The 14,189-nt window shown below is 49.5% G+C and overlaps 1 protein-coding gene across 1 annotated transcript in view; it reads left to right on the top strand.

Moving 5' to 3' along the window:
• Window positions 1-13,303, top strand: part of MMP17 (matrix metallopeptidase 17 (membrane-inserted)) — a gene marked incomplete at both ends in the record, with an annotated part of 24,138 nt that extends 10,835 nt beyond the window's left edge. Inside the window, 6 exons of the mRNA XM_009700754.1 lie at window positions 2,082-2,258; window positions 2,393-2,492; window positions 4,679-4,761; window positions 9,028-9,180; window positions 11,504-11,761; window positions 13,011-13,303. Of these exons, the coding sequence (XP_009699056.1) occupies window positions 2,082-2,258; window positions 2,393-2,492; window positions 4,679-4,761; window positions 9,028-9,180; window positions 11,504-11,761; window positions 13,011-13,303 (1,064 nt within the window). The remainder of the gene's footprint in view (window positions 1-2,081; window positions 2,259-2,392; window positions 2,493-4,678; window positions 4,762-9,027; window positions 9,181-11,503; window positions 11,762-13,010) is intronic.
• Between the last annotated feature and the right edge of the window lie 886 nt (window positions 13,304-14,189).

Here is a 14,189-nt window from a genome sequence, read left to right as displayed (position 1 = left end):
AGACATGCTGGAGGAGGTCTGAGGTTAAGGCTGAAGGTCTGGACAGGCTGATTCTTCAGGATTCGACCTGATCCTTGGTTCATGCTGCTATGCAGCCCCAACCGATGTCTCTTATGGGGAAGAAAAAAAAGCAGCAGCTCTGCTCTGCAGACATACAGGCAGAGACAAACGCTGAGGTCTGGTAGCTTGCCATAGCAGATGTGTTATCAGATGAAGTAAGGAGTGGTGCCCCTTTTGTAGCTGGTGGTTGAGAACACTCGTTGTGAAACAGGCTCGTGTGGAGGAGCAAGCTCAGGGCTGACGGCCCCGTGGGGAGGATCCCTCAAAGCCCTGCCAAGGGATGAGGGGATGAGCCTGACGGCGAGAAAGCTGCCCTCTATTTTGAAGGTCTTGGAGCTATCCGAGCTTCATCTTTTATTTATTTTGTTCTCCCTAGTGATTCAAAAATAACAACTTTGTAGGTGATATAAAAATATCCCCAAGGTTGTCAGTTTGGCATTAAAATGTCAAAAAACATATGTCTTGTTCTCTTCTAGTGCTGGGGAAAACAGCGCAGGTTATAAAAATCCTGGCTGTTTACACACACTGTAAATAATAGTCATCAAGGAAAAAGCAGAACTCAGCAAAAATATCTCTCCCCCAGCACCCCAAGCCTGGCTGGGAGCTCTAAGGACTGTGCAGGATCAGACACAGCCTCTTCTGCACGACATCTCCTTTGGCCCCGGCCGTGGCTCAGGGAACGTAGGGCTCCCCTGAGCTCCACAGCAGACCTTTCTGACCTCACTGCTTTTTTATTACAATACTTGCAATAATGATCTCTTTAAGAACCATGCTGAAAGCCATTGCCACCCTCCTGTATTGCTCTGCAGGGCACTGCTGTGCAGCGAGGGGCAGCAATTGCACGAGTGCTTGGCCCGGGTGGTCTAGGACCGGGTGGTGGGAATGCACCGAGCAGGGGCAGTCCCATATGGCTCCTGGGAGCAGTTCCTCCTTTGTTTTGGCAGTGGTGGTGTAGGTTTGGAAGGGGATGTTAACCCCTGTTGAGGTCTGACCTGAGTGTCTGAGGCTCTAGAGAGTATGGGATGGGTCTGTGTGCAGGTGCATTGTGAGGCACGAGGGATTGGGTTGCAAATAAGGAAATTTGGGGAAAAAGAATAGAGTAGAGGCAGCCCAGACTGAGGAAAAAGGTCATCAAAGGCAGTATCAATGTTCAATAATTCTCCCTGATGCCCAGCGTGGTGTGGGATCAAAGTGTTTGCCTAAGGGAGCAGACCCCGGAGCTGCAGCCCCACCAGCAGAAGGTGTGGAAGGGGAGAAGACAGACCAGTCCTCTGGAAACCAGTGGTCACCTGCCCCTTCTGCCATCTCCTGTCAGGACAGCAGTTCGATGAGCAGGGTTGGTGCCGGATGAGCAGATGAACAGCTCTGCATTTGTATGTGTCCAGGAAGGCGCTGGCGGTGGATTTGGCCAGGGCAGCAGCATGTGATACCAGCATTGTGCAGGCAGGAAAGTCCAGGAAAGCACCATGGGCAGGCAGGTACTGCCGGGTGCTCACCAGTTCCTTGGCACATGGCTTTGCTCATTATCACAGGCTTTGACGAGCTTCTGGCTAGCAGCTGCAGAAATTTGGTATTCTGGGCATCACAAAGACTGTGACTGTGTCAGCTGCTGCAGGCGTGAGATACGGGAGACAACAGCTCTGGCCCAGCTCCTGCAGCACTGGTTAGCGTGGATGATGGATGGTTCTGCCGAGGTCGCTGTCTCAGCCGTTTGTTCAGCTCTTTCTCAGGTGCCACTGGTGATCTGGGCATAAGAGGGGTGATGCCCAGGCTTGTGTGGGGCTGAGGACTCACATCGTGGGGTGATGTCTGCCTTGCTTTCCATTTTCATATGATACTTCAGTCTCCTTTTTCCAACTGGAGAAAAATGTCTTTTCAAACTTGACCTATTCCAAAGCTTTTCTTTCCAGTTTATCCAACATATACCTATACTTTCTCTTACAGCCCTTACAGCCCATCCAAAGCCCCAAAATACAATCAGCACATAGTGACTTTTATTTCAATTCTGTCTTTATTTCCAGACGCTCATGGGATGGACCTATTTGCTGTAGCTGTCCATGAGTTTGGCCATGCCATTGGCTTGACCCACATCTCTGCCATAGAGTCTATCATGAGACCTTACTACCAAGGTCCAGTGGGAGATCCTCTGAAGTATGACCTACCTTACGAGGACAAAGTCCGAATCTGGCAACTCTATGGTAAGTTTGTGTCCCTCACCTGGCTACAGCCCATTTTTGCCATGGGTCACGCTGGAATAGCTGTTTTCTGGGGTGAGTGGAGCTGGTGGGGAGGATGGTGTACCCCTTTACTGCTTCTTTGTCTTTATGCATAGGAGTCAGGGAATCTGTGTCCCCCACAGCTAAGCCTGAAGTAAGCAAAACCGATGACCATCCTATCCTGCCAGAGCTGCCAGAGAACCGCTCCACTGTCCCGTAAGTCAAGTTTGCTTCTTTTCAACTGTTGCTGATGTTCCTGCAAAGGACATCTAGTAGTGACGCTCCACTCAAGCATCAGTATCTTGCCTGCTCACTCTGGCTTTGATATTTCCCTCTGAACCTCTTGTCTTCTGGAAAACACACACACACAAAGTGCCCCTTCTTCCTTACGTCTCCTGATCATCTCCTGTATACACTGTTGCTTTTTTTTTAGGCATATGTGTAAAGACTGGGCAGCCAGCCCATAACTGAAGTGGTTAAGAGCAGGAACAAGTGACAGGTGCTATCTATCCCTTAGCTAATTTTTATCATTCAAGGCACATCCAGAAATTCTGTATCATCTTGGAATGCTTTGCATTTCCCTAAGACTTGAAATTTTACTCATGTTAATGGAAATTTGTCCCCATCACCCTTAGGTGAACTCATCCTTGCTGAAATTTTAATCAAACTTCCTCTGCAGTATTCTGATTTGTGCAAGCATAACCTACCTAAATCTTTGCGTGGTGAGCAACTCCCTAATGTACCTGTGGGGGTGAATATTGGAACAAGTGGACCGGTAGCCTGACTCCAACACAGGTTTGAATTGGCAAAGGGCTGCTTACACTGAGTGTCATCAAGCAACCAGCGTGCCCTCATTAAGGGAAGTTCTGGATCTAGCTCATTAATAAACGTTGGAGTTACCAAACTGTTTTACTACCAGGGCAGCAGGACAGTTAAAAGAGGAAGGGACACTGAACAAAAAGGCAGGAGTTCATAGTCACACACATTTTTGCCAGACACTAGGAGCACCCCAGGTGAGAGCAGCAGAGATGGAGCAGGTCACCTTCACCTCCTGGTCTGCCTCCACCCAGGGTGTGACTTTGAAAAAGTCATTTCATCTCTCTGTGCCTCAGTGCCCCATCTGCAAAGAGGGGATAACAGCATTGAAGGATGAACAACCGGATTAGCCCTGTAGTAATTGGACCAAGAAGAATCTAATCTTGAAAAAAATATCCCTGTGCTGCAGTTACTTTTCCCACCTCAGCACTTTCTTCACCCCACTTTACCCTGCTTGGTGTGATGCCCACAGCACAGAGGTGCTGAGCACCTGCTCTTGGTGGAGGTGTCCCAGCTGCCAGGGGTTGCAGAAAGGCTGTGAGGGTCCCAAGGGACCCTTTTCCTTGAACGTGCTGAATGCCATTGGTTATCTGTCTTTCTGTGTAACTTCTAATGGAGCTTGTCCACAAGGCTCCGTATGGCCAGGTTTTGACCTAGAAACATGAGAGCATTTCTCCCTGCTGCTGTAGGACACCACCGTCTCACACCAGCAGCAGGAGGAGCAGGAAGCTTGTTCATGCCAACCCTTTCTTCCTGCCCCATGTGTGACTGGGAGGGTGGATGGGGTTCACCTCCACTTCTGTCATTTTGTGTCCGAAGAGGGCTGTGAAGCTGGTGCTGGCAGCCCAGCACAACTCTTCTATCAGCAAATTAGATTTATGCTTTCCTGTCACCCACAGCAGCTTTTCCGTGCATGTTCCCAGCATCCTCTCCTTGTCCTCCATCAATCATCATTTTTCACGTGGGCTTTGTAGCTCTTTTCGTCCTTCATACTCTGTGTCTTCCCCGCCCACCTTGTTAAAAGCAGCTCAGTATCTCAGATGCGACTTGCCAGGTGGCTTTCACGAGGTATCACATGGCATTATTGCTCCTCCATGTCCCCCTGTTTAGTCTCGGCTGCTTTCTGCTTTGCAGCTCGGTCACCTCTCACTGGCATTTTGGAGCTCAGCCTTGGAGCAGCAGCATCCCCAACCGCTGGAGCGAGATGCTGCTTGGCTCTTATCCACCATGTGTCCTGCTGCCCAGGGGCAGCCAGGGAGCAGGAAGCCAGCTCAGACCTCATCAGTCATGCTAGCTGGTAGATGTAGAGCGTGTCCCCACTTGACTCCCAGCGATGGTCTCTGGTGGCCCAGGGAGTGTCTGTCACAAAGCTGTCTTCAGGCTGAGGGTTGCCCAAGCTCACCTTGGAAATCCCCGTGCACATGGCTGGGTTTGAGCATGATGAACAACAGACGGGTGCAGCCTGTGATCTTCTGCTGGGGGCTCTGGGGGCAGGGGAGATGGGGTCCATGGGATGGGGGACACTGGGGAGGACACGGCCCCTCGCTGCCCACCTGGGCTGCGCTCACCTGGGCATCTCTTTGCAGGCTGAGGCGGGACGTGCCCAACAGATGCAACACTCACTTTGACGCGGTGGCCCAGATCAGGGGAGAGGCTTTCTTCTTCAAAGGTAAGTACCCGCTGCCGGCAGTCTTTGCCTGCATCACCATGCGGTGACACTGGTGTGACAGTGCAGTGCTGCAGCAGCAGTGTCGGACAGGCTGGGGGGGGGCATACGGACAAAGTGGGGTGGGCAATAAGGATAAGCTGGGTCGGGGTTTGCAGGCTGTGGGTACCACAGACCCAGGGAGGTGTTTCGCGTGCCGCTGACTCCTTTTGATTCAATTCAAAGGGCTTAAACCTTTAATCAGGCCACTGACGCTGAGGATGGATGATAAGGAAATACTAATGTCAATGCAAATCCCACCTCTGGTGCAGAAGGAAACCGCCTGGCTCGTGCCCGGTCTGTTGCAGCACGGTGGAGGAGGTGCCCACCTGGCCGATGGCCGGGGCCACGCAGTAGCGTTGCTGGGGGACGGGCAGAGATCGCAGCTAGACAGGGACTGCGAAGGAGGAGGAAGAGAAGGGATGTGGTAGAGGTATCCAAAAGACTGAAGAGTAAATTGAGCGTTTCTTTTATCCAAAAAGGAGGAAGCCAGTGAAACGGAAACACAATTTATTTTAAAATTATAAAAACGGATGCTCTTTAACCCAGAGCATAATTAACCTGTCAGACCAGTGGCCAAGAGCAGTTCAGCGGCACAAGCAGGTTGGGGTTCTGGTGGGTGGTTAGGAAGAAGAGGCCATTGGAGGCAAACTCACCTGCCCAAGTCACCTCAGTGTGCAGATGGTGCGGTGCCCACGAGGGATGTGTGTCCTAACACCAGGGCAGGTGTGTGTCCATGTGCCATGTCCCGGGGTTTAACGCTTCCCTCTGAAATGGCCGGGCTGGTGACAATCCAGCATGACAGTTTGTACCATGCCACACTCTGACCCATCGCACCGCACTGCCCAAGTGAAGAACTAAAATCTGATATTCGCGCTATCAAAGTTGAAATCTGGGCTGAGCTGAGGATGAGCAGAGCAAGACCAGCTCTCTGCTGCTTTTTTCCTGGATGTCTCCAACTTTCCTTTCCTCCCACGCTTCACCTTCCCTAATGCTGCTTGCTGTACTTCGCTCAGACAGCGTGGGCATGATTGCAGAGCCATCTGGTTCTATGTCAGCAAACACTTGCTGGCAGTGTGTCCTCGGGGTGCCTGGCTGTAGACGAGGATCCCACTGGTGCCTTCTCAGCTGTACAGAGCCTGTGTAGGCTGGACTCTGTGGGCTTTCTTGCCCATCTTTCCAAGATGGAAAAATGCCCACTGGGCACTTCTTTCCATCCCTGGCCACCATTTGGCCACCTCAAAGCCATCCAGCAGGGAAGCAGAAGCGTCTCCCCCGGGCATCAGGAACAGTGTCCGGACATGTATAAACCATCTGGGTATCACAGTGTGAGTCTTGGGTCCCAGGCAAGAATGGCAAAAGGGCTCCAGAGAATTCGATGTTGTCTGTGCCCTCGAGGGAGCACAATACGGAGGCTGTTCCCCTGTGGTATTTGTTCAGATGCCAGCTCCAAAAAGCCACAGTGAAGAAGGGAAAATAAGAGACAAGAACTGGTGTCTAGGATAAATGGCTGCCTGTCTTTCAGAGGGGGGAAAAACAAAAAGATGAAAAGTAAAGAGAAATCCATCTCAGTGTCTATTTTTGGATATATTTATTGTGGGCCAAAACGCAAATGTGAAGAGCACAGTGTCAGTGGGTGCCAGCTGCACGGCTGCCTCTGGAGCCCGGCACCTCCCTTGGAGCCCCATGGCTGCCACCAAACCATCCTGGACACCAAGGAGCGGGCATGTCACCTCTAGGGCAGGATTTTAATGACCTCCAGCAATGAGCTCCCTGCATCGATGGACATCTTGTTCTGAGCTGGTCTGGCTGGTTCCCTAGCCAGAGAGCAGCTTCTCCCACCGCAAAGGCACTGGGACCAGATCTCCCCAGGGCTCCTAGGCTTGTCTTATTGAAGGCAACAGTGGTTTCTCCGCGCTTTGGAAATGCCGCTTGCTTTGATTTAGTTGCCTCACTTACAGACTCCTGAAGTTTTAAAACAACTCTGGCCTGTGTGTGTGTCTGCACAGTGCATGCAGCAGTCTTGCCAGAGGCAGCCAAAGTATGGAGAGCATGGTATGCAGCTGGGATTAAAATCACCTGGTATTAAAGAAAGCAATTGCCTCAACCCATCATCCATATAAAACGAGACGCTCGGGACAGCAGGACTTCACACTTGGCTTTCATCCTGCTCAGTTTGCCAGCACAAAGGGTGCTTTTAAATGAAGCTTTTTAAACAAGCATCGGTTGGGATTTTTTTTTTTTTTAATTATTATATTTCTGCATGCTAATGGCAACAGTTCCCCCACGGATCTGGCTTTGGCTGATGATTGTCCAAGCAACCGCAGCACTTTGGCAAGCGGGCTTGGTCGTGACAAAACATGAGCACGGGTAGACTGGGGCCATTGCGTTAAAAAATTTCTTGTTACTTAATTGCTGGTTTTTTGCTTTTTCCTGATAGCTTATCAAAAAAACAACCAAACTAACCAATAACCCAGGCTATGCCTGACTTTGAGGGTACATTTAAAGCTTGCTTGCTGCAGTTGCACACCCACTGAGCCCATTGCTGGCAAAGGGTTGAAATGTCAAAAGCACCAAAGCTTCCCTCCTTGTCTCAAATGAGCCTAGGGCACTCTGAAGTTCAGATACTTATCTGCTAAAGAAGGATTTATGTCAAGCTGTATTTCTTGTTAAAAAAGGGAAAATCTGGCTTTGTCTAGTGCCTTGCTAATTAGAGATGCAGAGATCATCTTTATTTAATTACATGTGTTTCCATCAATGTATAACGGCCACCAAATTTGAATCCCTTTTTTTTTAATGTTCTTAAAAAGAATCTGTAATTATGGCAATTCCTACCACATTTGAATATATTATTCATTTGTGTGTTTCAGTCAGAGCAAATGTGCAAACTGGAGCAGAAGAACAAGAGTATGATATAAATCCTTATAATTAGAATAAAACTCCCTCTCTGCAGATGTTTAAGTGTTAGAGTTTTGCCTCCTGCATTATTAGGCTAAGATCCAATTTCCATAAAATTTTAAAAGATGGTGTCACAATCTGCCAGCTCTGGAGAAGGGGCTGAGTGTTGTGAATACAAATCTGAAGACACACCTTTGGTTTCTGTTCCTTATCCCCCCGTGGGAATTCATGCAAGAGCAGATGTAAACAACATGCAATAATTTCTAACAGGCAATAACAAATATGAGACAAAGTTGAGAGCTGGCTCTTAGACATCTTGCTGCAGCTTGGATCTCACTGTGTGGAGCTCTTGGGGGGGCAAAGGCAGCACAAAGCACACTGCAAAAACTCAGGCTGAGAATCCCTGAGACAGTGCAGAGGGTCGGGTTTTGAGTTACCCCTAAAATCATTAAGAATCCTTGGGAAATCCCACGTAAGGCGGCTTTTTTTAGCAGGAGAAAGTTTGGCATCCTTCCCACAGAGGACAAACCTTTTTCCTTCTCCATTACCCAAAATATTCCAGAAATACTGCAAGCCACACTCTTTTCTAGCTGGGGCAGCGTGGCTGCAGGTGCTGGCGGTGTGTTTGCTTACACCTCCGGTACAGTCAGCCCCTGGGAGCGCCGCAGGACCGAGGTCCCCTGCTTATTCTACACCTCTAGATGGTACCAAACTCCTTGATTGTGCCTCCTTCCCCACCTCAACCCCTTCCTGTTTTATTAATATCGTTTCTTCCTCCTCTGTTTTTTTTATTCCCTTTCTTCATTTAAAAAAAAAAACCCCTCTGATATTTCTGTGTTTCATCATAACATCATACACTTTTCTAAATATGAAAGCAGCTGGGCACCCTGTGTGTAGAAAGCTGCGGGTGCTCTGGAAGAGGAGAAATAGGGATGTTTCTTCGGAGGCTCTTGCTAAAGGCTGCTGGTGCCTGGTGTAGCTTCAGCCACTGCCTGGTCCCGCCAGCTCCCAGGAGGTCCCATGCAGAGCAAGGATGGAGGAGATGAAAGGCTTCTCTCATCTGCCCCGGCTCAGTGGTGCAGCTTCATACCGCGGCCAGGAGTATAACAGCTCCAGTGCAATAGCCGAAGGATTATTTTGATCCCAAAAAGGGGATTTCTTCTAATGGCTGACAGAAATAGAAAGTGCTAGCAGCTGCTGCTGGAAAGCAGGATGCCTCTAATTCATAGCTCCCATCTCACGCTTGCTGCTGCTGCTGTGTGCCCGGCACTCATCTCCCCTGGCAAAGGTGGGTTGCAGTGTGGTTCAGTAATGTCCAGTCTGTTCCTCCAGGCAAGTACTTCTGGAGACTGACTCGCAATAAGCACTTGGTCTCCCTCCAGCCGGCTCAGATCCACCGTTTCTGGCGAGGCTTGCCGCTCAACCTGGACAGCCTGGACGCGGTCTACGAGAGAACCAGCGACCACAAGATTGTCTTCTTTAAAGGTGAGAGTGAATGTGGTGCTGGAATTAGCACGTGTGTGTCCCTGGTGTAGAGCCCAGTGCCAAGGTACCTTGGCAGCGGTTTGACCTCTCCTGTGGGCAAGAGACACCAGCATCAGCTGTTGAGCATCTCCCAGGGCAGGTCCAAGACATGTTGTCCATGAGTAAGGCCGGGAGAAACCAGGTCATAGGGAGGGCAGGCAAAAAGTAGCAGTCATGTTCCCCAGAAAACGAGGAAAATGTAATTGAAGAAAAAGTTCAGCCAAACCTAACTGAAATCTTACCTTTTCAAGAATTAAATAAAAGCAGGAACGATGCACGCACTTTACAGGTTTTGTGTTCCTTCTTTGGCCTTTTCTCTTTTTAGTGTTTGTTGCTGAGAAGAGAGGCAGCAGCAGAGGGGACAAAAATGAAACCTGAAGAGCTTGGTTTTGCTAATTATATTTGTTACTTTTTTTTTTCCCTTAAAATAAGTGGTATAATCCTCTTTTTATTTAAAACAACTTGGAAGTTTCTTTCAGAAGAGCTGGAGGAAAGAGATTAACTCTTGGTTCCTATACAAATGTCCAAGTCCCCCGCAAACCATCTGCCCGTGTTGGTCAGATGTTACCTGGGCGCTGAATGTCACCGAAGCCCCCAGCAGGCAGCGGCTCTTGTTTTGGAAAGGTTGTGCACCTGAAGAGCTAAATACATCCCAGCCCTCCGTGCTCCCCTGCTGGAAATTGCTTTTTGTCTCCCAACTATTCTGCACTGATTGTGGTGCAATTACCAGTTTCAGAAATGCTGAACCAAGCATTTCTGAAAGAAATAATTTGGTTTTGATTCCTCCAGCAAGGCTAGAGGAATGGCTTACGTCCCGTGCAAGCCTCTACACTCGCAGAAGTGTTTCCAAGCGCAGCCAAAGCCCTTCCAGCCTGCCCCTGCACTGAGTACCGCAGAGCCACGCCAAGCCCTGCATCTCCCCAAGGATCAGCACGCAAAAGGCTCTGCTGTGTGTTTCCAGCTGCTTTGGGCAGCCCACCTTGCTCTGCCTTTCCACTAATCCGGAGGGAATGGGGCCAGCTGGAGCATGGCAGCCCTTACACCGGGCACCAGACCTTCCCAGTCAGGTCTGCAGACCGCAGCAGCACTCGCTCGCTTCCTTCCCTTCTTCCCTTCTCTCCGTGTTGGGGACAGACAGACCTCCGGCACCTCCAGTCCATGGGCGGCTCCTGGCCGCTTGTGAGGCCAGAATTACAGCTGGGGTCTTGCCCCTGCAAGGCACAGTGCCCTGTGGTCATGCATGATGTGTGTGTTAGTCCTGCCGAGCTCCTAAGATTAAACTCAAGTTTTTCTTTCCAGCTATAAAATACTGTCTCATTCTCTCTCTCCAGCACCACTCCATTGATCCCTGGACAGAAACCAAAGCACACAAATTAACTCCGGCCTCTAAGGTCCTGCTGCTGATACATGGGCATGTATTTAAGTGCCTCTTCAGATTTTCTAGAAAACCGAGGGAGGAAAAATCCTAATCTTTAAATAGGTTATGTGATACCTAAAAGGACACTGCAGGTTCCCAAAGAGACATTGTACAAATAGAAAGACCATCCTGGTGGTTAGAGGATTATGTAGGAATTGAGAGATCTGGGTTCATTTTCTTGTTCTGCCACAGACCAGGGCCCAGTCACATCGTGCTTCATTTTTATCAGGGAAAAAAACCCACATTGACAGTTCTCTCCCACCCAGGGTGGGGCCGGGGGGGATGGCTGTGTAGGACATTTGAAGAACAGTTTGCTGCTCAGATGGGGTTTGTCCAGCCCCTGTGCGTTCTCCTTACATCCCTTAAAATCCACAGGTCCTTCAACCCGGCTGGCTCTAAAAAGTGTGGTGATTTCTCGCCCAAAGTGGGACTACACTTTGCTTCTCAGGAGTTGAACAGCAGGCAGAAAGTGCCCAATTTGCCCACAAAAGCTGCGTGTAACTTTGTTTCTTGCACTTGGATATCAGGCAGAAATAAAAGGGACAGAAAACCAAATACATAAAAGCAACATGCGTACTAATGCTGTCGGCGTGTTTGTGTCCCGGGACCATCATGCCTGCAGCCATTCAGGAGCAAAGGGGGGCTATGCTCCATGGAGAGCCTGACACAAGAAAAGCAACTATTCAAAGATCGAGGTTCCCCACCAGGCTGCTGCCTTCCCATCCCCATCTTTAAATGCCAAGAGCTCAGTCCTGAGGATTGTCACGGCAACAGATAATGAAACATCAGCTCACCTCGGGGGGGGGAATGCTGGTTTCAGCAGTGAAACAAATGTGATTTTGCTCTGTGCTTCTGTCCTTTCCGCAGGAGACAGATACTGGGTCTTCAAAGACAATAACGTGGAGGAAGGATACCCACGGCCGATCTCGGACTTTGGTCTGCCACTGGGAGGAATCGATGCCGCTTTCTCCTGGGCCCACAATGACAAGACTTATTTCTTTAAGGACAATCTCTACTGGCGCTATGATGACCACGAGCGGAGGATGGATCCCGGCTACCCTTCAGACACCATCCTGTGGAAGGGAATACCAAGCCCTTTAGATGATGCCATGAGGTGGTCAGATGGTGAGTCTGTATGCCAGTTCAAAAAAACAAAAAAAAACCCCAGTGCTTCATTTGCACTTGAGCTATAGCCCCTTCTACCATGCCTGCTGACGTCAACTGCTTGGCCCCAGATGGGACAACAGTTCCTGGTGTCTGAAAGCTGAAGAGGGAGGTAGGCTTCCAGCCAGAGCTCCCTGCACTCCTCGCTAAAAGACTTTGTGATTTCAAGCAGGCAACAAAAATATCCTGGGGGCCTAATAATTTGATTTTATTAAAGGAACACAGTTGATGTTGTTTTGCAGTGATTTTTATCCTAACATGTGCTGATTTGCTCCTCACTGAATTTGTTGTCATTGGATTTTTAGCTAGGTATATGAGGATGTGGACAGAAAATATTTTTAAAGGAGATGTTTTCCCCAGAGGTATGACTTATTTTCCAGGGATAAGATTTCTCAGTAGTTTTTTCCCTCTGAAAAGACCGGAAAAATTTTGTCACAGGAGATTTTTAAAACCAGCCATTCGCTCACAACAAAGTGGCCCTTCCAGGTTTTATTTACCGGTGACAACAGTGTAATAACAACCATTAAACCAGGCAGAGGGGAGGGACATTTCCAGAGGTTTTTCAAGCTGAATTTCCAAAGCTGTTGAGAGCAACCAGCCACTCACGTGGGTAGGAGTCCTCCATGGGACCTGCTTAGAGAATTCACAATCTCCTAGTTCAGTGTGGAAAAAACACACCTGCAAGCAGAAGGTTGCCAGGGCCCTGCCAGGCTCAGGGTATTTATCTGAGCCCAGGGATAGCAGCACACAGCCCCAGTTATTAACAAGTAGGTGAGGTCTTCTTCAGCCTTACCATGCCCTGTTACAGACTGTCCACTGAGAGATGTGTGTGGTGTGTCCAGCTGTGGATTTACTAGAGCTTTTATTCTGCACACCCTCAGTACCAGGGGGATGTATCTGCTCTAGGACCTGCCATAGAAGAGGTGACATCTCACCACCTGCCCTCCCACCTGTCTGGTGGCTCCTGGCTGGTGTGAAAGATCCTGACAGGGTGTAGCATCATCTTTTTGAGCATCCCACCAGCAGCCACTGTGTTCCTGCAGTGAGAAAGGGTATTGGCAACAAGCAGTGGTATCACACATTCCTTCGCTCCCTGGGGCTCAGCTGGGGTGGGAGTGCTCCTCTGCTGCTCCAAATGCTCCTTGGCCCTCTCCACTGGGAGAGCACCCATTGCCGCTCATCTTGCCTTTGGGTTTTGGTCTCTTTGCAGGTGCGAGCTACTTCTTCAGGGGCAAGGAGTACTGGAAAGTGCTGGACAGTGACCTGGAGGCGCAGCCTGGTTATCCACAGTCTGTAGCTCAAGACTGGCTGGTGTGCAGCGACATGCAGTCCGACTCCCCAGAAGCAGCCGGGAGCAGCAGGACTGGGGCACGCTCTAAACCAGGGCAGCATGATGAGAGCCGCTCAGAAAACGGCTACGAGGTCTGCTCCTGCACCTCAGCCTCCCCGTCCCTCCGGGCTTGCCCTGTGCTCAGACTGTCAGCCAGCCTCATGCTGATGAGCGTGTGGACTGCAATGCTGATGTGTGCAGCCCTATGACATCTCATCCCACAGACGGGACAACGCCATGGTGCTCCAGGGAGGGGAGGTGGATATGATCCCATGATGCTGTTGCAAGCAGAAAAACATTCCTAGGAACATGCCAATGAAGGGTTTGAATTCTCCATGAGAAATGAACTTTGGGTTTTGTTTTTTTCTTTTTAATTTTAGTTTAAAGGTCTAATAACAGATTTTGAGTTCTGCACCTTCTTATTCCCCTGTCCGGTTAAAGACGAGAGCAGCCTAATGTTGAATTTAGAAATGTTCTATAGAGATGTGTTGCTTTGGATGTTTACACATGGCAAATGAGGGAGGGGAGAGCTACCGTGACTGAATGGGAACAAGAGATGCTGCTGAGACAGATGGCAACATCCCGGAGGAAAGGCAGCAAAGTCTATAGGTGAGAGGCGGTAGTTATATGCTGACACAATGTACGCATCCTATTGGATGTACTAGGTAGAAAGAAACTTTGACTCCACTAAGATTAACTGCAAGGTGATCATTTTACTGTCAAACCTGCTGTGGTCACTGATGTCTCGGTAACCTGTATCAGTTTCTACGGGTCAGAAACACCTTTGCCTTTCAGAAGGCAGTGCAGCTTATCTTTGTATCCGAGTCATTTGAATTTAACATTTTCTCTAATAAACCTTGGCTGCCTACACAGAGATCTCCCAGTGCTCTGCCAGACCAAGCCTGCCACCTGCACTAAGGTCCTGACTCCTGAGGCTCAGGAGCAGCCTCACCTCTATGCAAGGAGCAACCTTGCCGAGTGCAGCCAAATGAGATGCCACTGCACCCACCACCTCAGCCTAATCCATGCATGTGAATTCCTGCTCTTGGAGCTCCTGTT

The sequence above is a fragment of the Cariama cristata genome, unplaced genomic scaffold (genome assembly GCF_000690535.1).
Source record: "Cariama cristata isolate BGI_N322 unplaced genomic scaffold, ASM69053v1 scaffold10715, whole genome shotgun sequence".
In the NCBI taxonomy this organism is placed as follows: Eukaryota; Metazoa; Chordata; class Aves; order Cariamiformes; family Cariamidae; genus Cariama; species Cariama cristata.
The sequence above is the reverse complement of the archived record's forward strand: the minus strand, read 5'-3'. Positions and strand labels throughout refer to the sequence as shown.